Below are 22,359 nucleotides of genomic sequence, written 5' to 3' on the forward strand. Positions count from 1 at the left end.
CGCCGCCTCTCCTGGCTCGGGCTGTCAGCTCACATCTGTCCCCACCTTCCATTGACAATCTCAATTAAAACTATCATCACTTTTCCCTGCTATCTGTGCAATCAGTCTCTCATAGCTTGAAGCATCATCACGAACGCTGTTTCCCGATTCAGAAGGTCAAGGAATTACCGCTTGCAGCTCTCATTACAGAGGGGATGTTTCCCTTAAATTTGTAGGAAGGATTTGGCTCTGATCGACAAATCATAGAATGACTGACGTTGCAGTATAACCACCACCCCACCCCCACCATCAACACTAAACCACGTCCGTAAGTAAGTGCCACATCTACACTTTTCTTGAATGACCTCCATTTCAGGAAATCTCTTACCTCTCTGCAAGCTGTGTGTCACCAAGTGTTGATTCTGTTTCTCCCTCAGGTACACGTGCCTAAGAGAGGAAGAAGTCTTTTCCAGAGAATGAGCAGACCCAACTTCCCATTGACACACATTACCAGAGCCACAGGCAAGCAACATGCATACCCTGGGCTCCAAGGCACAAGGCCAGGTCAGTGCATCTGTCACTGAAAGGTGAGTGGGCAGAGGGTCTGACCCCAGCACAAGAGCACAGCTTTTCTCAGGGAATGCGTGGGTGTCTGATGCACAAAAGCTGCCTGGGGTTACTGAGTGCAAGCCTGCAGGTCTAGGTGATGATCTCCCATTTGTCTTCCTGCAAGGGGGTAAGCTAAGTGCTCAGTGCTGCAAAAGGCAGCATGTATGGAGTAAGATGGATCGGTGAGCGGCAGGATGCTGGGCAGGAGCCGCACTGGCTGCTTGCAGGGACAGGGGAGCAGGTGGGACCCCCCAGTGGCACTGCTGGAGGCAGCGATGGCTGCAAGCAGGGTCGCATTCATCATTCATCAGGATGAGCAGTTGTGTTGGAACCACAGCGGTGGTTTGGACAGCTTGAGCCAGCCATGCTGCTGTGCTGCCTGTCGGTGTGGGGCTGTGGTGGTGGGGCGGCACCTCGGGAGCACCCTGCTGCTGAGGGCAGCCGAAAAAAGGAGGTTGAGAGTGGGGAGAAATGACACACCTGTAAGCATCGAGGCATGCCGTCCCACCAGACCAGCAACTGAGAAGAGCCAATTAGCATATTTTAATGTAACTGATTAGTGCCTGGTCACACAGCCCGCTTAGTGGGTGATGTTGGAAGCAAATTTGAAATTACAAGCATGCCCATAGCAACCCGCGAGGGAGCTGGTGGTAGGAGAGATGATTTCCCATCTTAGCAGCTGTGGTCCCCATTTCTCTGTTATTACCCATGGAAAGCTGCCTTCAGAGAGCCCTGCCGTGGTCCGGGGTGAGCACTTGAAAATTAAGAAATTAACTTTCTTAATTAACGCAGCGGAGGTGGCTGGTGTGACCGCCGGGAGGTACGAGTGGGGAGCGCCGTGCTGTGTTCGGGCTCTGGGATCAGCACGGGGCAGACAGAGGCTCTGTAAGGCTGCGTGTGGGGCTGGCACTGCCATGGCCTTGGGTGCACAGCTCAGCTCCCCGGGAGCCCTCGAGGCTGCAGCGCTGGTACCCAATGAAAGAAGCCGCTGCCTGCAGGAGCCCTGTTTCCTTAGCTACCGCAGCTGGGAGGTGTTTCTGGAAGGTGGCAGGCAGCACTAGGAAGGGAAAAGGCTGGGGAGAATCAGGGAGTAGCCTCCTGCCTCCATCCAAGGGGCTGCCTTAGGTGGGATTCAACAGCCCTTGCCTTGTGTGGTTACTGAACTGCCCGGGCAACATTTGCTGGGTGTCTGCTCAATGCCCTGGAGCCCAGTTGGAAGAAATGCTGAGCACTCATGGCTGCGATGAGGGTGAGTGCTGCAGGGCTGTGTGATGTCAGCCTGAGGAGGACCACCCAGCACTGAGTGATTGCAGGGTTAATTCCCTTAAGTGTGAGCTTCCTTCTCTATGTGGGGGATAACCCCCTCTTGGTCACCAGGGTGAGAATAAACTCACTCCTGCTTATAAAGGACAGACATCATGTAATGAGAAGAAATCCTTTCAGGAACAGGTAACTCTGTCCTTGAAACTGTTTGCAGCAAGGAAGCATTGGGCTGCACCCAGGGCTGTGCAGAGGATGCTCTAACCTAGCATCGTGTGCAGGGCTTCTCTGCCTGACCCACGGCATGGTGAGAGACTGCACTGCAGTGCATCCATGCAGGGTGCCTCACAGGGGGTGGCTACCTCTCTCCCTGCTCTTCTTCCTTTGGGCTCCAAATCTAAACTCTGCTTTCTCTCCTTCTACCATCTGCCTCCAGACAAGGCCCAGTCCACCCTGCTGGGCCAGCCTGGCAGGGATGTTGCAATCCTTGCAAGACCGTACTCACAGCATGGGTCAGGGTCCCAGCCAAGGAGGCCAGATCTGCTCAGGAGTCAGTGCCTCACCATGGCATTTGCCAGTTTAAATGATGGAGCATCTTGCTTTCTAGCTCAGTGGGCCAGAGAAGCCATAGCTTATGAATAATACAGTCTGTACTCGTTGAGAAATGGGGATCTGGCACTGGGGAACCAGAAGCAATCCACTGTCACCAGAGATTTTAGAAAACTCCATAAATTTGTCTTTCTCACAGCCCCTGCAGCTCAGTGTTTGCAGAGCACGTGTTGTGCAGCCTGCAGAGTCCTGACACAGCCCTATGGCACCTGCCATAAAGAGCTGTCATGGCCTCAGAGCCTGAGTGACACTGTAGGACCAGTGCTGGGTCGTTGGGAGCGAGTGGGCAGCCGAGCAACTTCTCCGCATCACAGCTGCTACTGGGGCTGAGGGAGATGGAGAGAGAGGGATGGAAGTTCTTGTCTGTTCCAATGCTCCCTGATGTTAGTCACATTGCTTTAGATATGGGAGCTTCTTAAAGCCACTGGTCGGGGACAAAGGTGTCGTTGACAGTAACATTTTATCAGTGGATATCCAGTTGTACCCTGCTTTGCTCAGCACCATCAGCAGTGCTATGCCAGGGCCACAGCCACGAGGAGGTTAAAGAGAAGGAAGGGCACTGCGGGAGACACCTGGTTCTTTCTCTTTCCTTGGATCCTCACGGCCCAGGAGCTGTGCCGTCTATTCCCAGCATGAAGGGAGGCTCCTGGCTGCCTGCTCCTTGTGTTCTTTGCTTCCCTCGCGTAGCGTACCCTCGCGGCTGTGCTCATCGGGCTTAAGCTCCTCTAACGGGCAGGGGCTCTGCCCTGGGCTCTACTTCCTCAGCCCGAAAGAGACGCAATGAGCCTAAACGAGCTTTCAGAGAGTGCCTCAGGTGCTGTTTACTCAGCGCTGCAGCCACGTGTGTGGGACCCGTGCACCCCCATGGGGTGGCAGCAACGAAGCGCTCGGGACGGCAGCGGGACCTCCCCGGGGTCACCCTTTGGTGGCCGCTCCCCGCTGGCTCCCGACTACCGGCTGGGACGGGGACGGGGACCGGGGAGGCCGGGAGAACCCGCAGCCCACCGCGCTGCTGCCCCTTCGCCTTTCATTGCTCCGTCAGAAGGAGCGCGGTGGGTATGTGGGGGAGAACGGGCTCTCGAAGCCCCTTCGCACCCCGGCGGCTCGGGCCCCCGTGCCACCCTACGGCCGCTCGGCAGCGGTAGGATCCCCGCCAAGTTTCTCAGCCGTCACGCAACCGGGCGACGCCGCATCCGCAGCAGAGATTCAGCGAACGCCGCTGCGCTCCGCAACGCGCGCGCCGTGCCGTGCCGCCCTGCGGCTCCCCCGGTCGGCTGCCGCAGAGGCCGCTCCGCGCCGCCCGGCCCGCAGCTCTCCCCCCAACCGGAGCCGCGGGGCCCGGCGGGCCCGTTGGAGCGCGGGCGGCCCCGGCAGCGCAGGCCCCGGCTCCGAGCGGCGCTGAGGCGGGGAGGGGGGGGCGCCGCAGCGGGGCGGGCGGCGGGGCGGGGCGGCCCCGGCCCCCTCCTCTTCCCGTGCCCGTGCCGGGGCCGGGCACCCCGCGGCCGGGCGGCGGGCCCCGAACGGAGCGAGCTGCGGGCAGGTCAGTGTCGGGCGCGGGGCCGCGGCCGGGGGAGGCCGGCACGACTGCGGGAGGGGCCGGCGCCGGGCGCTCGGGAGGGGAGGGAGCCGCCCGTGGGATCCGCCGGGAATGCCGGCGGCGGACGGCGGGGGGCCGCCGGAGGGGGCCGCGCGGGTCGGGGATGCGGGGATGGTGCCGGTTTGCTGCCGGAGGAGGTTTCTGGGTCTCGCAGGTGAGGTGCCGTTTCCCGCCCGCGTGCTGCGGCGCGTACCGGCGTGGCTGTACGTAGCGCTTGTCTGCACCTGGCGGGTGGGCGGCGGGGCCCGGCGCGGTGCGGGGCTGCCCCCGGGCTTCCGGGGCCGCTCGGCGGCGCGGGCAGGGAGGCAGGGAGCCCCGGGGCCGGGCTCTCCGGGTGCCTGTGCTGCTGCCTCTGTGCCAGCCGAAATGCCGTCGCACCGCTGTGTCATGCCACAGCCGTGCTCGGTCCCCGCGTCATCCCGGCCGCGCGGCCCGCCCGGGGACCGCACCTGAAGGGGTGCCGGAGGTGCCTCTCCCCGTTCCGCCCCCGGCTTTGGGCAGTGATAACCGCAGCAGAAGGGGCTGTGTAGGGTCGAGGTTGTGTCGCTGTCTCAGCCGCTGTCCCCCACTGGACTTCACTCGGGTCTGCCTGCAGACCGGAGCCGTGCCGTCCCCCCTCCGCACTTCACGTCCTCCCGCGTGGCAGCGGTGCTGCATAGGAGCGTGCAATGCAGAGATCTCCCTGACACAGAGAGTGTTATCCAGCAGAAAGAGCCACCTTTGTTTGGCTGAGCTGTTTGGTGTTGGTTTGTTGTGTTTGTTTGTTGGGTCTTTTTTCTTTCTTTTTTGCAGGATTTTTTTTTCCCTTTAACTGCTTTTCTGCCGTCTCCAGAACCGACCTGTGCTCCTGCTTTCTCCCCTTTGTGAGAATTCAGTAGGGAGAGGACGTGGAGGCAGGCGCAGGAGTGGAGGGGAAGGCTGGGTGGGCAGGTGGGTGGGAGCGATCACCTCGCTCCATGGAACCCTGCCCCGTGTTGCACTGGGCCTTACGATGCTGGTGCAGGGCAGGCCTGTCTGAGCAGGGGATTAGGCAGGGTGTACTGCTTGGGATGGAGGGGGATGCTGTGGTGTTTGTTCAGAGGGGAGCTTGGGGAAGGTGTGGGAGAAGCAGGAGGGAGCAGGACCGGGTGCTGCAGGGGCAGGGTTGAGCCTATCCTGCTGGCCCTGCTGCCTGCAAAGCGGTGCCGGCGCTGAGCAGATGGAGAGGGAAGCAGGGGCAGCTCTGTCAGGAAGGATTTGTCTTCGGTAGCCTGGCAAACAGCCCTCTGCAAACAAATGACTAATAACTAAAAGCATGGAGGCTGCCTGACCCCTGCAGCCTCCGACTCCATAGCACATATGGGCTTTTCTGGCTTCCCTGTAAGCCTAAACCTCTGCCTGCTTGCCATGGCAGCATGTTGGCTCTGCTCTTCTCATAACTGTCTCAGTGCCTTTCAGCGCTTTTTTGTTTTGGTTTGCTTTGTGGGTGTTTTTTTTCGTTGTTGTTTGTTTGTTTGATTGATTGTTTTTTTTTGTGATATCACACCAATCCCTCTGTTCCTGCTCTCCAAAACACTCCACGAATTGGCAGGCCCGCACCTCAGCCGCTGTGGCCTGCAGGGAGCACGAGGCCTGCTGCTGGGCCGCAGCCCCTCTGCCATCCAAGGTTGTGGCCCCAGGCGCAGGAATTGGGGTTCAGCGCAGCTCCAGAGCCAGAATTTGAAGAGTTGTAGAAGGAGTGTCTGCCTTAAACATTCCTCTCAGGAAATACCCCTGTCTTCACAGGCTGTGATCACTTCACCAAAGCGGCAGTGAGAAGGAGAAACGTTTCTGACACCCACCAGTGAATTCAGTTGTTATTAAACTAATCAATCACCTAAACTCGTACGAAAACATCACTGTGCTTGCTGTGCGAGTGCTGACTCCTCCATGAGTCCTGCAAGCACCAAAGCCTTCTGCAGTCATCACTCCTGCGCCTGGTGAAACAGCTATTCTTACCTACGTAGCTTAGTTGCTGTAAATATATTTAGCGTACTTAGCCAAAAGTTTGAAGAAAACACTGCATTGCTTATGTACTGAGCTCAGATCAAAAGCTGTTTGCTGTGAGATCATTTCAGGGGAAGCAGTGGAGCACATTTGTTCTCTCTGGTCGGTTTCTGTGCAGCAGATCCAGCCCCAATTTGCCTCAGCTGCGGCCTTATTGCGCTCAGTCCCTACACAGCTGTGAGACCTCCAGCAATGAGATGCCCCGGTGCTTCTGAAGACCACTCTGGCATCTGCCTACACTTCAAGGTGCTGAAATATCTTTTTAAAACTGCCTTAAGTTACAGCTTCAAATGCAGCTCAGCCTGGTAATTTGATTGCTATCACCCCTGTTATTAGGTGATAACAATGGCGTGAGTTTGCTCACACCATTATGATAACAATGTGATAAATGGTGGCCAGGTAGCTGTGCCCAGCCCTTCCCACAGCCTGGGCATGATTGTTGGTGTGTAATGGGTGAGGCAGGGTCAGGCAGACCCCACAGGATTCCTCCACACAGGTGGCAGGAGGTGGGATAGAGAGGCCTCATTCATGGGTTCCCCTCTCTCATCCCTCTGCCCCTGCTTCACCTTCCCCCCCTCCGGCACTTCCCACACCTCCTTGTTGGGTTTAGTTTTTGTGACTCTCTGTGATGGTTACAGAAGCTTCAGCACGGTCCCGCTCTGCCTGCCCCATACGGCCCTCTCAGTGGATGGCTGTATAGGCTTAAGTGCTGCCTCCATGCTGAGGGCTGCAGAGCAAGCCTCTTTGGCCGGGAAATCACATTCCTAATTGAAATTACTGTAATGTTGCTCAGTCTCCAGGGAGTTTAAATGCCACTGTACGGAAGCATTTCAGCACCAGGATCATTTGTGCAGCTCCCAGCACTGTCCCCATGAGTCCTGCTTTGGCCAAGGAGGGGCTTCTAGAGCTGTTGTAGTTTGATCTCGAGTGACAATATGTTTAAATTGGAGAACCAGAGAGGAGGCATAGTGCTCCTGTTCAGTAGGAGCATGTGAAAGCTTTAGGTGACCTGATTCCCTTACCTTCAACATTCATGTCCTGTGTCTTGCTATCTGCAGATAGCAGATTGGGTGAGCCATGAGCAAGGACGAGTTGGAATGAGCCAAGCTCCTGTACACCCTCAAGCGCTAAAAAGCAGGGTATGAGAGGTGGGAAAAACATCTCCAGGTAATTCTGAGTTCCTCCTAAGAGAGAGTAGAAAGGGCTCTGCCAGGGGCTGGAAGGTGGTGGTAGGAGACTGGAGGTGCTGAGGGTTTGTATGAGGGCTGGCAAGCTGAGGGGGTGATGCATGGGACTTAGAAGTGGCTGGCCAAAGATCACAGGGCACCAGTGCAGCTGGGATCCCAGCTCCCAGTGACCCTGGGCTTGGGACCGCTGCGCTGGAGGACTTGGCTGCAGCAGGCCAGTGTGGGCTCAACATAGCTCTGGTTTGGAGCAGAGTCTCTGTCATTAGAGATATTCAGGCCTTTCTTGGACACGGCCCTGAGCAACCTCCTGTAGGTCACCTGCCTTGAGCAGGGAGGTTGAGCAGGATGGTCTCCAGAGGTGCCTCCTAGCCTCAGCATTTCTGTGATTGTTTGTCGCATCTTCTGAGAAATTTGGTTGCCATGGTGCGATCCCCAAAGTAGTGTCAGAGAAACAACCAGAAATGGGGATGGTTGTCTAGTTCCCCTGAGCCTGCAAGCAGCAGTCTCTACATCAGTAAGAGATTGCCAGGGCTTGCAGGTTCCGGGCTGGGAACATACACAGTTCCTTGTGTTTCTGGGCTGTTTTCCTCGAGGAGAGGACACAACTGGCAGAACTACATAGAAGTGGCAAAAAAAGGCAGAAGAACGAGCTGTGCTTCTTAGACTCAAGAGTAAGTTTATTTGTGCCTTGCTTGGCTCTCAGCCTACTGCTGGATAGGATGGAGGGGTCAAAGTCACGGTTTAAATGAACGATCAGAAAGCACTGCTAGAATTGCCTCGTTGTAATCTTGCTGTGTTTATGGATTGCTGCCGTTTGCCTAAGGACAAGCTGATCCTTGGTGATGAGTGTAAGCTGTGGTACTTCTGGCTGAGCAGGGCGCTGCGCCGTGCTGAAGTGAGTGAGGTTACAGCATGACAGGCATTTGTTTCAATTCTTAATGCCTGTAGTTCTTATATTAGAAGACAGTGAGCGACACGTTTCCCCATTGGATTTCACTTCATTATTTATTATGAATTTCTTCCAACTGTATTTCAGTGGAAAATGAATTTTGATTCCAAATGCTGAGAGCGAACATTTCAGAAGTGGTTCCCAGTTAGCTGAATAAAACTGCTTAAAATCTGTGTCCAGCACAAAAAATGTTATGAAAGCATTATTTGTAAATACAGTGAATTTACCAATAATGACTGCACAGTAGGAACAGAATTTTATTAGAACTTAGGAGGAATAGAAAATAACCAGGATATGACCCGATTGCTTTATGGGAACTCAGAACTAGCAGAGGTTACCCTCTCACACCTCATTTTTACTGGGATTGGAAAGGGAAGCAGGCACTGCTGCTCGATCTCACTGGAATTCTGTGAACGTTTAATACCCTTATTTCTGTACTCAAATAATTGCTCTTTTTTTTCTTTCCCCTCTGCTTATTATTATATATAAAGAGAAGTTGTGCAGCTCATCAGGTGTTATTTCCAGCTGCTCAGCCAGCGAGCATCTCTCTGATAACAAGAACGTACTGTGTGCATTCCTACTTATTCTTCCCAGACGAGAGTGAGCTGAAGTCTTAGCATGTCGGTTGTTACCATTTCAGCTTTTAAATTGGTTTTCAGTTCGGGCAACATTTGATTACTTTTTTTTTTTGTCAGATATGTGTTTCAGAAAGCCATAATTCTTTTATTTGTTCTGGTTCCAAGTCCTTTTTATTGCTTTTTTTCCTTTCATATTGCGCTGCTACTAATCTGATCAGGCACTTTCATTGGATTCTTCTGTTGGGAGCTTTTCATCAAGTTTTTCATTCTTTCATCCAAGTTTTTAATTTCTTCTGTTTTCTTTCGTGACGTTTCATCAAATTCTTCCTTGTTCTGAAGCAAAACAAAGTGAATTACACTCATAGAAGCTCGGGTGGTTGTGCCACCTCCTGAGAATGTCACATTTTAAGGACTTCCAGGTTAGCTCAGTTGTGGCAGGGAGGTCAGGGGGGGGTGTGTGTTTCTGTGCAGTTAAACCAAGTCATACAAAAACCCAGTAATGGGACTTAGAAAAAATATTTCTGAATGTTTCCATGCCATAATTACCATGCAATTTCTTCTACATGTACCGCTATTGCCTACAACTGTCCTAGTGTTCAGGGTAATAGTTAGGTTTCAGGGTTAGTTCATCCCAGCAGCTATGTTTGAGGGGAATTCCTCTAACTCCCAGTTTATTCAGACAGCTCCTGCAGCTGAATTTCCGAGGCTTCTTTCCATCCAAAACAATGAGGTAGATTTATGGCCCTGGTGAACGGAGAGTTGCTTCTGGTTTCAGCAGAGAGAGGATTTCGCCCTGCATGTGCTGGGGCTTGGTGTTTTTTGTCTCTGTTTGGCTGGGGCAGAGGATATCCCAGTGGCAGGGGACATTTTCACGTGTCCACCAACTTCATCTCCCCAGTCCTGGGTAGCCTTTTTCCAAGGCTGAGTTGTGCTCAAAGCATCACCGATCCTGGCTCTGTGCTGCCCCTCTTGGCCCACACTTTCTCTTCCTTCCTATGCCTTGTCGTCTCCCCAGCCTCTGTATGTGCCCAGATGTGACGTTTCCTCCTTTGCTGTAAGGGAAATGAGCAATTTCTCATGTTTTCTTCTGTCACATCCAACCTTTGTGCTGGCTGTGTGGCACTGCTGGGTGGTGGACGTGGCCGGAGCAGGCGTCCCATCCCCCTCCCATTGCCTGGGGTACCTAGGGTTTATTTCTGATGCTCTGCGGCTCCTCAGCTCCCCATGTCCCCTATGGGGGGGGGGGGGGAGAGGAAGTGGGCTGGGGAGGTGAGGGGCTGCCTGCCCTGCCAGGCCATGGCCTACCCTGCAGGGGGTACGTGGCTGTGGAGGGGGGGGCGGGTGGCAGGGACGAGCCATCTCACCATTGCACCCATCACAGCGGGAGGAGGCTGGAACAGTGTGTGCCTTGCAGAGCCTGCAGCTTGCCTGGAGTGCTGCCTCCCTCCACAGCAGCCGCTTCCCGCTTCTCCCTCTGCGGGCTGCGTGGGCTGCACAAGGCTGGGGGATGAGGCCGGGAGCCTGGCTCAGCATCCACCCTCTTCCCATTCAAGGACCAGATTTGCTTGCATGCTGGGGGGGAGGGGGGCCCCCAGAGGGTTATGAGCTGTCCTCCCTTCCTAGGCTACTGTGCTCGCAACCAGAGGCTTCTCCTTCCCTTTGCTGTGTGCTGACCCAAGGCTGTAGGCTGAGGCCGGGCCGCAGCCCTGTTATGTAACCCTCTGGGTGAAGCCGCGGCCGTGCTGCCAGCTCCCACACGCCGGGTGGTGTGATTCATCCTGGTCATCTGGTGTTACCCAGTGCTGCTGGAAGCCTGGCAGAGGTGGGAGGAGAGCCGTGCCGGGGCCACATTTGGTAAGTGGTGTGTGTCTGTGGGCTCCTGCTGCAGCCCGAACCTTGCTCTGTGTTCCTGGCACTGAGCTCAGGCGATGCAAAGTGTTCTAGTTCTGCAAACGCTCTAAAATTACATCTTGTGTGTGTGTGTAGTGTTATAACCCACTGCTAGCAGAAGGAATCTTTTGTGCTAACCAAGAGGTGAGCTGGGCAGGGCAGGAGGATTCCTTTGCTCCAGGAGGTGAGCCAGGTGCAGGGGTATTGTGGATGCTGGAGCCTCAGGGGCAAAGTAAAGGGAGACATCCAGCAGAACCTGAGGGAAAGCCTCAGAGGGCAGGAGTAAGGTGGGAGGCTGAGGAGAAGGGGCTGTGCTTGGCAACTACAGGGCCTGGGAACTGGAGAGAAGCCCCAGGCCAGTGGCTGGTGCTCAGCTGCAGCATCAGATTTGGGCATCTGGGTGCGGACTTCCTCCAGTTCCTGGTTTGGGGGACTGAGCACCATAAGCACAACCCTGGTCCCTGGAGGCTCCCTGCCCACCCCAGCACTACCCAGGGCTGAGCTGGGCAGATCTGTGCCGTGCTGCAGATAGAGGAGATCTGCAGCAGGTGGCTTTAGGAAAGGCAGCACACCAAACTCCCACTCTCCTCACCACCTCCCACTGCTCCTAAGTAGTGAGAGGGGCCTGGGGAAGGAGGAGCTGCTCTCCTACTTTCTCTTTTCCTCATTTCCGGAGCCCACAGTGCTTCTGGCACCTTCTGCTGGTGTTAACAGCAGCTGTGACCTGCAGTGGGCTTGTACAGAAACTGCAAGCAGCCATGCCCGTGTTTCCAAGAGGTAGGGTTTATTGCAGAGGAGGGCAGCACTTTTCTCTGTGCTGGCATGACACCCTACTCTATGTGGGCACGGTCACCCCACAGGGGAAGCAGCCATCTGCCTCCAGGTGCTTTCCTCAGCCTCTGACGCCAAACAGGAGCAGCGCTTGTCAGCCTTGCAGGTGTTGGTGGGTGTTGGAGATGAGATGATGACTGTTGGTGGGGCAGCTGGTTAGCAGTGGTTGAGGAGGGGACCACCACTGCAGGGATGTACAGGGAAAAGGGACATCAGCTGCTGGGTCTTTGTCACCTCTCTGTGCAGTCATGTCTTAATTGCTGATAACAAAATGAGTCTCTGAGCGGGTGGTTATACTGATAGGAGTCATCAGCTGCTGCCAGGTGGTCCTTTGTCTCCAGACTTTACTGACTCCGGGGTCTGATCACCGGGACAGGTTGCTGTTCCTGGCGTGTTTCTCCCTGTTGGCAGGCTGTCTGTTTTCTGGCAGGCTAATGGGACGGGGCTGGTACATGTTCTCTGACCCAGCATCTGTCCTGCTGGTGATTGGACAGGAGCCTTCTGCTGGGAAATTGCCTGTACCATGGCCTTAGCAGAGCAGAATGCTTTGGGGCTTGGCATAAGTAACACCTTCAGTTTCACTGCTGAGAGCTGTCCTGGGGGCAGCGCGCTGGGGATAGCGTCCTCAATATCATGCCCCACTCAGGGCAGGATGTGGCATGCAGCACGCCTGTTCTGCTGTACACCAAGCTGCAGGGATAGAGAGGTCACCGTGCCCTTTGGTGCTGCTACTGCCTTGGTCAGGCTGTGCTGAGCTCAGTGCTGGGCCTGGATCAGACTTCCCCAGCCTTGTGCTGTGCTGAGTCAGTGGCAGTGGCTTATGTTTCCTACCCTGCCCCGCTCACTGCTGGCCAAGGCCAGGTGCTGGAGGTGCATGGCTGGGGACACAGAAGGGCATGGACCTGATTTTCCTGTTACATCTGTCCTCATTTTCCCATCCTGCAGCCTGGGCATGGCTCCTCGGGAAGGAAGAAAGGCACTCATGTAGTGGGATGATGATTTTCCGGGAGACATCGGGGAAGCAATTATCTGGCTTTGTAGCTTGGCTTCTCTGCTGGCCAGAAGCAGGTTCTTCACAGTCCCATGGCACAGCTGCTGACCTAGCAGAAAAACTAGTGACCCCATCCTGCCCAAGGAGCGCGTGGAGGCTGAGCGAGCTCCAGCACTTGGAGAAGCCCAGCTTAGTTATCTGAGCTCTCCCAAGGCTTTGTTTTGATGTTTTGCTGCTCCAGCTTTCCCTGAATGCCCTAACAAATGAATTTGCCGTCAGAGTGTTTAAAGGGAAAGACAAATTTTATAAAATTGTGTCTGCATGAAATAAATGCTTGATTTTTATTTTTTTTTAATTGGAAATCTGATTTTCTGGATTAGTGCCCACCCAACCAGAGAGGAGAAGCAGATGCTGGTGTATAAACAAAGCAATCAGGGCACTGATTATTCAAGGCAAACCTCACACACTGCAAATGGTTCATAGAAATCATCCAACAAATCATTCTGAACAGCCAGCCTGATAAACGCACTACCCATTAACAGCCATTGCAAGAGGAGGAGCAAGGATTGCTTTTCTGTCACTCTGCACATTTCCTAACCCTGTATTAGCATATCTGCTGTAAGACCTTGATGGGCTAGGGCATGTATTGTGATTCCTGCCTGTCTGTTACTGCTTCATTTTCCCAGCTGCAGCTCTGCCCGCTCTGCATTTCCTCACGTGGCTGTCACTGTCACTGCTGGGGACCGTGCCTGCCCAGAGGGATGCCTGGCTGTGACTGAGACTGGCCATGCACAGCTAACAGGGAGCTCTTGCAGCACCCCTGGATGTGAATACAACCACCTGGCTCCGTTGTTCCCAACAGCGTTTCCTCTGCTGCCTCATAAAGGTCAGGAAAAGCACAATGGCAGGATGCTTCCCTGCAGCGGCGTGGCAGCAGATAGGAACTGCTCTGCTGATTCTGTGTACTTGGTTGGACTTCTCTGTGCTGTTAACAGAGTATTGCAAAGTATTGCATTATCTCATAAATTGATGTGAAAATGTGGCTTAGGTCTTTTGGCAGCAGCTGTCTGTCTGACTTAGCGTGCCCATGCAACCTCTCACTATGGGGATCTCTGCTCTGGAGGGAAGTTGCCCATGTCCTGCAGGTCTGGGCTCAGGCTGTGCACAGGAGCAGAAATCTTCTCTTGCCGTTTTTGCTGCACGCACTGTTCCTACACTATTTACTTATCTGGTTGTTCCCAGCAGTTTTTGGAATGGTAGTGCTGCTGCTATGCAATTTGCAGAAGTTCTCCTGAGAGCAGCACTGTAAGAGTTGGGATTAGGTGGAAAAAATGGTCCAAGAAGGCACTGGTTTGGGAATCTGAGGCTGAAGGAACTGGTGAAAAGGCAGGAAAATGAGCTTGAGGTCATCTTCAGAGGAGATGTGGTTTGCTTCAAGCACTATGCTATAGGACTGAGCATGATGGGATGGCTGCTTTGGAGCAGGAGGTGCTCAAGAGAGTGGGACTGAGCTGCCCTGATGGCTTTAGGCCTCTCCTGCTCCTTAATTATCTTTGTGCAGGAAGACTGACATTGATACAGTACTGCTGGATGGAGAGACAGGGACTGGCAGCACTGGGTAGGTGAAGGCTTGCATTTGGGTAGCCTGTGGGCAGGAAGGCTTGGAGTGGTAGCAAATACAGCCTGCTGTTAGTGGAAGAGGGCAGCAAGAAGGACTTAATAGGGGAAGCCAACCCACACCGCTCCTCTCTCCAGTTCTCCCACCCTGTCATCTTGCAGCAGTGTGTTCCCCCTACGGACGTGAGCACAGAGCCTAGAAACAAACTGCAGGACCCTACTGCTGGGTGCTGGAGTGGTGGTGGCGGCAGAAGGGACTCAGACGTTGCTAAGAGTCTCCTTGATTATTTGCTGAAGGTCCAACAGCTCCCTGGGCCAGAGACACTCTCTCTGTGTTAACAAAAAGGCAATGAATTATTTAGCAGCTGAAAATGCCAGATGGTGATGGCTCTGCTGTTTACATGGGGAGGGGAGGGAGAAAGACGTGCACATGGAAAGAACAGATTGAGAACATCTCTGTAGGAAAGAGCTGACCCCGGCCACGAGCCCTGGTGGTCTCACAGTGAGCAGGAGGCAGCCAGGCTGGAGTAAATGGCTGCTGCTTGTTTGTCCCCTCATATCCCCAGCTGGGGCTGAGGTGTCTCCAGATGCCACAGACTGGCCAGGTCAGTGCATATATGGCTGTGCACCATCGAGGAGAGCTAAAGCTGAGTGGTCTAAGAGGGAGAGACTTGAGGCTACAGCAGTGCACGTAGATGAGCATGCTGCTGTAGTCTCCCATCTGTCACGCTGACACATCTGAAGTAAATGTTTCCCAACAAAAGCAAATCCTTGTAGAGCTCAGGAAGATCCCCTTTCTAAGCTGAGGTCTTTTGTGTGCACTCTTTCTGTGATCCCCAAAGACCTCTCAATCAGATTTCCTTTGGTGTTGAAACAGACTTTATCCTGTTTGGTTTTGATGGGGAAAAAAGTGCCGTAAACACTTTGTATACCCAGGTCCCTTGAGGTGCTGGCTGTCTTTGCATCCTCCCTCACTGTTTAATCAGTTTGTGGCTCCTGCTCTTCTTCCTCTGTCCCATCCATGTGGGCGAGGAGCATCCTGCAGCAATGATCAGCCAGGGCTGAGTGGCTGCAGGGACTGCAACAGGGTCTCTGTCTGCAACGTAGGCAAAAATACAAAGCTCACAGAGTCCACATTAGTGGGTGCAGTGAGATTTCACATGGCATCACAGGCTGTGGTCGCAATATCTCTGCTCAGCGTGTCTGCAGGAGAAGGAACTCATTCAACTCCTTAGAAATTCCAGGCAGGCCAGAAGGTCACCTTGTCAGGAGCACAAGTCCCCAAGAGTAGAGATGTGAAATAGCCGAGGTTGGAAGGGACCCATTGGACATCTTCTGATAAAAGCCCCTGCTCAGGGCAGGCTCAACTTCAAAATTACTTTTGGTTGCTCAAGGCCTCCAAATGTAATGTTTTGTCTGGCTGTTCCCCCTCGTGTCTGTAACCTGTCTGTCCCTAAACATGGTTTCTGACCCCCTCCTCCTGTGCTTCAGCAGCCATTTGGCTCCATCCTGGCGCACAGGTCTGTGGTATCCCTGTTAATAATGATCATGCTATTTTACACTGGCTTCTGTAGGGTGTTTGTTCACAGGGTTCCCAAGCACTGTGGGTTTGGAGAGGATCGTCTCCTCCAAAGCACAGTAGTAGGAAAGGTTTGGAAGTAAGGCACAGTCTTGACCGTTAATGGCCTTTAAGCATTTCCTCCTGGCAGTGACTGTAGCCTGCACCGTCAGCTCCCTGAGGAAGTGGAGGAAGTCTTGGAAGGAGCAATCTTGCTCTGGTGGGAAGATGGAAGGGTGTTCCCATGACACTCAAATCACACAGACCACGATGCTAGAGAAGGGAGGCCTGGACAATGTCCACAAGTAGTAGCTTTGGCTGATAGAGATTAATGAAGGGCAGCCCCAGCAGCCCCCTTACTAACGTTGTCATTTCTCTTTCTTAGAAACTCAAGCAAATGCTTTGAGTCCTCGTTCTTGCCTGCTGAATGCAACAGGGTGGCCATGGCAGAACTCAGCTTCCAAGACTGAGTGGAGAGGTGGTGAGAGACCTGTCTCAGGTATGATGGAGACAACCAAATAGCATGGGCTTTAATGTGGGTAAGGAAAGAGTATGAGGTAGCTGTGAGACTTCATCAACCCCCCTCTGCCCTGTGTGTCACAGATTTTCCTTGTTAACTAGGAGGACTGGGGAAAAGGCTCTCCCCGAAGGTGTTCAAGAACTGTGGAGATGTGGCATTGAGTTACATGGCTTAGTGGTCATGGTAGTAATGGTTGGACTAGATGATCCTAGAGGTCTTTTCCAACCTTAATGATTCTATGATTCTGTGAAACTGCAAGGTCAGCACCTAGCTTCATCCCCTCCCTGCCCTTAGCAAGCTCCCAACCTCTGTGAAGGACCCAGGGGAGCCATGGCCCTTTTTCAAGCAGCAGCTGCTTTATCCTCACCCTGGCCCTTGTGTTGCAGGGTGAAGCCCCGTGACAGCACCAATGGAGAGCGTGTACTCAGTGGAACCAGCGCTGGACGGGGCTGGCCCCACCTCGCTGGACATACTCAGCTTCTTGGACACCCTGGTGAACAGCACGGAGGAGCAATGCTTCAGTGCCCGCTCACGCAGCACCGTCCTGCAAGGGCTGCCATTTGGTGGTGTGCCCACTGTGCTCGCCATCAACTTCATCCTCTGGCTGGTGAGCAGGCCAGGAGGGTGCCGTGTCCATGGAGCTGCTGGGGTCAGGACTGTAAGCTCAGTTTGCTGTGTCCCAGCCCCTAGGAAGGATGCACCCCTGGGAGACCAGGAATAGCCGTGTCCTAAAAGAAACCCTCTTGCCACATCTCATGCATGCTGGAGACAGCCTCCAACCAGAAGATGTTTGGGTCCATGTAATGCCCTGTTACTATGATCTGTGTGGGCCAAGTAGCTGTGAGGTCCTTCCAGCCCTTTCCTCTGATTCTGTGGGACAGTCCTTGCTGTGTTGGTATTTGGGTAGCCAAAGATACATCTGGTAAATGTCCTCCCGTGGTGCTGCAGGTTGGTGCTTTGCAAATATGGTGGGAATGGGGCTGAACCCCTGTGCACATGGAGACTTCTGCCCATCTGGCTAATGATGCTCAGCCAACGCCCACAGTGAGCTTCACCTGGGGCTACAGGGAAGGCTGTGGATGTGGTGTCAGAGGGTGGCTGTGAGCATGGGTGTGTGTGTTACAGGTGTGGTGACAGCCACACATGTTCAAGTATGTGCTGCTGCACCCTGCTCCTTTGGTCATGCAGCACTGGTGGCCAAGAGCCTTGGCCACTTTGTGGTGGGTAGCAGATGATGCTTGAGCAGCTGCAGAAGCAGTGGTCACCAGCACCTTGGGGACTGCTGCCGCGGTGGGAAATGATCCAGCTTCAGGGGTCTCTCATGGTGCAGGTACACTCAAGATAGGTGAGGCTTCAGGGGCCACTTGTGCTGTGTCAGTGTCTGCACTGTTAGCTGCAGCAGCAGTGGTGAGGTCATGGAACAAGAGCAGCCTGGCTTGAGGAGAGTTTTATGTTAGCCAATCAGCAAGAAAACAGGAAGGAGGGAGATGGTAAGATCCCGTGGCAAAACCCTTCACTGTCCTTTCCTTCCTCCTCCAGCTCCTTCTCCTGATCTTCTCCTGCCTTCGGAAAGCAGCTTGGGACTATGGACGCCTGGCATTGCTGATGGACAACGATAGGTGAGCAGGCCACGAGGCTACTGCAGGTGATTGGCTCCAGCCTCTCTGTTGTGGGGCTGTGGTGCAGCCCACAGAAGAGTCCTGACAGTGCAGCTGTTTCATCCAGGCCAGAGATGTTGGCCTGGCTACCTGTACCCACCAAGGCCAGCCTTCCTGGCCAGGGGGATCACAGGCATTGTCTGCTGCAGGGAAAGTGATGACATGGGGTGTCTGGTGACATGGCTCTTGGTGCCATTTGGGCAGGATGTGCTGCCTGAACAGTTCAGCAGCTGGGCTGCTGAGGAAAATCTCAGCGTGGTTTCCCTGTGGGTGCTCTCCCTCTCCTTTCTGCTGCCTCTCCCATGCCTCACTCACTCCTTTCTTTTTATCCCTCTGAAGCTTGACATCGCTTTTCTATGGGGAGCAGAGTGAGAAGGAGAAGTCCCCATCAGAGAGCAGCCCCCTGGATGCTGACAATAAGGACGTGGTAAGTACACAGCAGCTATGGCAGAGGCAGCCTGCAGCTGCTCTTGCCATTCTCAGCAGAGCCATTTTGAGGTGCCCAGGGCACTCACTGCCAGCGAGGCCATGAGGGCACCCAGAGCTACCCCCAGTACCACCTGCCACTGCTGAAAATGTGCCTTTTTCTCCTCTCAATGGCATTAGGCACAAAACAGGCTACACTAGAAACAAGCACAGTCCAACACATTTTACTGTCTCTTTCTCTCTTTTGATAACAGAAGCTCAAAAATCAATTACTGTTGTAGCTATTAAAAAAAAGTGACAGAACTTAATAACTAGGCAGGGAAAGTAAAGGAGCAAAATAATTGCAGGTGGCAGGATAACTATCTAAAGGCATCATACTGGATATTGTGTGCAGATGTATATTATTCATCAAAAATAACAGAGAAAAAAACGAAGGAAAGCCAGCATGGCTAAAAAGCAGATTAAGGAAGATTTATAGATGTAAGAAGGCACCTTTTAAAAATAAAGCAGTTCCCAAATGAGGCAAATCTGAACTCTGCCAGGTTAGGTGTAAAATGCACTCCAGGGAAGGGGGAAGAGGAGTTTGTAGGAACATTTGTAGAAAGCTTAAAAACAAGTACTTAAATTATTTTTCAGACACTTAGAAACAGGAAATCTGCCAGAGAGCTTGTGAGGTCAACAGATGTTGGAGGTACTAAATGAAATGCTTGAAAGCAGAGTGTGGCAGGAGATCTACATAAAGTCACTTGTGTCTGTGTTCAGTGAGGAGCAGTTTTACCTTGGATAAAGCTGGGGAGAGGAGAGGAGCAGGGTCAGCTCTCACAGGAGGGGAGAGGACAGGCATTCCACAGGGCTCTGCCTGCAGCTCCTTGCATTCAGGGTCATCGTAAACCCCCACAGAAAGGGGGCAAAGAGGAGGAGATAGAGCCCCTAGAGTCCCCAGGGTCAGCTCTACTGGGGCTCTGGGGGTGGTGGCCCTTACCTCATCTTCTCTCTCTCCCCTTCCAGGGATTCTGCTCTTGGCTCCTTTCTATCTACCAGATGAAGTAAGTGTGTACTGTCAGTGTTGTGGCCGTGCTGTAGGGAGCTGGTCCCTGTGGGTGGTGGTCCAAGAGCTAAAGACTTGGAGGAGAGCTCTGCTGAAGTGTCCCCCAGGGGAGAGAGCAGGGGCTCCCCTCTCTCTGTCCCCCACTGCTCTGATGACCCCAGGCTCCTGCCCCAAAGGACAGGGCTTCAGCATCTCCCAGCAGGAGCCAGTTTTAGAATGGGACGGCTGCCTGAGGGCCCATTGCCTCTGTGCCCAAATCCCACGTGCTGCAGGCGGAATGCCATGAGTTATCAAGGACTCTGTGGGGCTAGAGCAGCTCCACTGTGAGCCCTAGTGTCCCCAGTTTGGGAGGTAGCAGTGGTGGTGACACCCCCAGCACTCACCCCCACTGCTCTCTCCCAGGGATGAGGAAATTCAGAGCAAGTGTGGGATCGATGCCACCACCTACCTCTCCTTCCAGCGGCACCTCCTGGTCCTGCTGATGCTGGTCTGTGTGCTCTCTGTGGCCGTCATCCTGCCTGTCAACTTCTCGGGGGACCTCCTAGGTAGGTGCATCCCAGCCTCAGGGTGGCACAAACACTGCACTGGGGGGTTGGAGGGCAAAGGACCCTTCCATCAGTTATGGTTCTTCAGGGTGGTGGGGGCTTGCTGGGAACCTGGGAGATGGGAGGACAGGAGGAGCAAAGAGGGCCCACAGGCATCGTTTGCCCTACAAGCATGAAGATGCACTCTGCACCAGATTCTCATAAACTCCTGCTTGTCCTCTTCTCCTGCAGGACACAACCCCACTCACTTTGGCCGGACCACCATCGCCAACATCCCAACACAGTACGTAGCTCTGGCATTGGGCAGCTGCATGTGCAGCTGCAGTGCTGCAAGCACTCAGATGTGGTGCTCGCAGCAGTGCATCGTGCTGGGGCCTGGCCTGTGTGAGCAGCACAGCACATGTGGGAGGCTGTGTGTCTGTCTGCACCACATGTGTCCTTGGCTTAGGTCTCCAGCACTGGAAGCGGGCTCAGAGGGTTCTGCTGGTTGGCCGGGGTGGCTGTGGCCAGGTGCTAACCACCAGCCTTGTCTCTGTGCTGCAGTGTGAGCTGATGCAGTTCTCTCTTTCTCCAGAGATCGTCTCCTGTGGCTGCACAGCATTTTTGCCCTCATCTATTTCATCCTCACCATCCTCTGCATGGCTCACCACTCCATCCACCTGGAATACAGAGAGAATGAGAAGGTAAGCTGTGTCCTCCCCACAGCCACCATCCCTGCCTTTCTCTGCTCAGATGGACAACTCTGTATGTGCTCTGCTGTACATAAAGGAAGCTTTAGAAACAGCTCGGACCTGGGTAGACATGGAAAGACAAGGTCATTTTTCTCCTGCTTCTGGAGAAAGTCTGGCAGCCTGGAGGCAAATGTTCTGCTGCCTCGTCACTGAGACTGGAGCTCAGCTGTGTCTAGCTGTCACAAGGTGGCTGTCCAGCTGTGCCCTGAAGCTGAGGCCCTGGGGCTGGGCAGTTGCCCACAGGCTCTCCTGTGCCTGCAGCCTGCGGGAGGCCAGGGAGGGACAAAAGCTGTGGGTTCTGCACCTCCCTGTGCCCCCACCTGAGTATATAATGGTGTCTGAGCCCTTTCCCTTAGTACACATCCCTTCCGCTTCTGTACTGCAGAAGACATGGCCACAAACTGCAATCTGGGCTGAACAAGATAGCAAATGAATGGTCCGTGGACCCCAGCCCCATCCTCTGCCTCTTCTCCTTCCCTAGGTTGCCCGGACACTGATGGTTACTCACATTCCCATGGAGATCACAGACCCTTCACTTATCATTAAGCACTTCCAGTGAGTAACCTCATCTCAGCAGGATGTCCCCATCCTACCCGGGCTTCCCTGGGGAGGAGAGGGAAGGTTGTCTGAATCCCTGTCACTGTTCTCTGGTGCCACCATGTCCATGTGCCCACAGTGAGGCCTATCCCAGCTGCACTGTCACCAACATACAGTTCTGCTTCGATGTGCGCAAGCTGATGAAGCTGGATGCAGAGAGGTGAGTACATGGGGACCCTGTACCTGTCTGTCTGATGGAGGCAGAAGAACCGTCCTCTTTGTTTTCTGGCAGGCGTAAGGCAATGAAAGGCCGGCTTTACTTCACCACCAAGGCACAGAAAGAGGGAAAGATCATGATCAAAACCCACCCTTGTGCCCGGATCTTCTGCTGCCGCTTCTGTGGCTTTGAGCAGGTAGGAAGCTGAGGGTAGGACTGCAAGGCAACATGGTCCCAGTGTGGGCAGGACTGCGGGCAGCAAGGTGGCTTGCCCATGCCCCAGCCCTGGCTGCTCCCACAGGTGGATGCTGAGCAGTACTATGGGGAACTGGAGGAGAAGCTCACAGATGAGTTCAACGCTGAACGCAACCGCATCACGCTGAAGCGGCTCGACATGGCCTTCGTCACCTTCCAGGATGAGCGTATGACAGCTGTGTGAGTGTCCCTTGGGCCTGCTGGTGTGAGCACAGCCCACAGTCTGGTGGAGGCGTGGGATGGGGCCACCACTTGTGGGGACAGCAGGGGACAATTTGACAGCTCCTCCAGCCAAATCCAGGCAACCAGTCTGTCTCTGTCTGCCTGGAGCTGTGGGGAGGGACTCATGAGATGCAGGGGGGATCCTGAGCCCTTGGTTCAGACCTGACCCTGGGCTTCCTCCTGCAGGATTTTGAAGGATTACAGCCACACTCACTGCCGGAAGCACCCCCAGCAGTCCTCTGTGACCACCGTGGTCAAGTCGCACCAGTGGGGTGTGCGCTATGCTCCAGCACCCAGTGATATCATCTGGTGAGCCCCCATGGTGGGAGGGATGGAAAGAGGAAGGGCCAGCAATTGGGAAGGGGAAACCATATCCAGAGCTGTACAGCACCTTCTCAGGGTGACGGGCTGAAGAACCTTTCTATGGTCATAGCTGAAGTTACCAATGGTAACTGGAACAGTCACTCTGTAGGTTGCAGAATCAGACAAGATTTGGGGCGATTGCCAGGCTGTGACTTCT

General features: G+C 54.2%; 1 protein-coding gene and 1 non-coding gene across 22 annotated transcripts in view; both read left to right on the top strand.

The window, feature by feature from the left end:
• TMEM63C (transmembrane protein 63C) overlaps window positions 1-22,359 on the top strand; it is a 27,416-nt gene continuing 5,057 nt past the window's right edge. Inside the window, exons 1-17 of one of the 21 annotated variants that reach the window (XM_046942560.1) lie at window positions 3,936-3,997; window positions 6,198-6,325; window positions 7,138-7,246; window positions 16,066-16,179; window positions 16,302-16,459; window positions 16,587-16,807; window positions 17,740-17,819; window positions 18,198-18,285; window positions 19,293-19,330; window positions 19,735-19,877; window positions 20,109-20,160; window positions 20,452-20,560; window positions 21,090-21,163; window positions 21,285-21,365; window positions 21,438-21,558; window positions 21,664-21,797; window positions 22,026-22,148. In XM_046942560.1, coding sequence (XP_046798516.1) covers window positions 16,610-16,807; window positions 17,740-17,819; window positions 18,198-18,285; window positions 19,293-19,330; window positions 19,735-19,877; window positions 20,109-20,160; window positions 20,452-20,560; window positions 21,090-21,163; window positions 21,285-21,365; window positions 21,438-21,558; window positions 21,664-21,797; window positions 22,026-22,148 — 1,241 coding nt within the window. In that variant the 5' untranslated portion in view covers window positions 3,936-3,997; window positions 6,198-6,325; window positions 7,138-7,246; ... (1 more) ...; window positions 16,302-16,459; window positions 16,587-16,609. Of the gene's footprint in view, window positions 312-416; window positions 544-3,405; window positions 3,514-3,935; window positions 4,209-6,197; window positions 6,326-7,137; window positions 7,247-10,756; window positions 16,220-16,301; window positions 16,460-16,586; window positions 16,808-17,739; window positions 17,820-18,197; window positions 18,286-19,292; window positions 19,331-19,734; window positions 19,878-20,108; window positions 20,161-20,451; window positions 20,561-21,089; window positions 21,164-21,284; window positions 21,366-21,437; window positions 21,559-21,663; window positions 21,798-22,025; window positions 22,149-22,359 lie in introns of those variants that run through there. The other 20 variants (XM_046942554.1, XM_046942561.1, XM_046942555.1 and 17 more) reach the window with 20 other exon arrangements.
• Window positions 19,657-19,751, top strand: MIR6645 (microRNA 6645). Its single transcript, NR_105512.2, has one exon. It is a non-coding gene; the product is annotated as a microRNA 6645 (primary transcript).

This window comes from Gallus gallus, chromosome 5 (genome assembly GCF_016699485.2).
Source record: "Gallus gallus isolate bGalGal1 chromosome 5, bGalGal1.mat.broiler.GRCg7b, whole genome shotgun sequence".
In the NCBI taxonomy this organism is placed as follows: domain Eukaryota; kingdom Metazoa; phylum Chordata; class Aves; order Galliformes; family Phasianidae; genus Gallus; species Gallus gallus.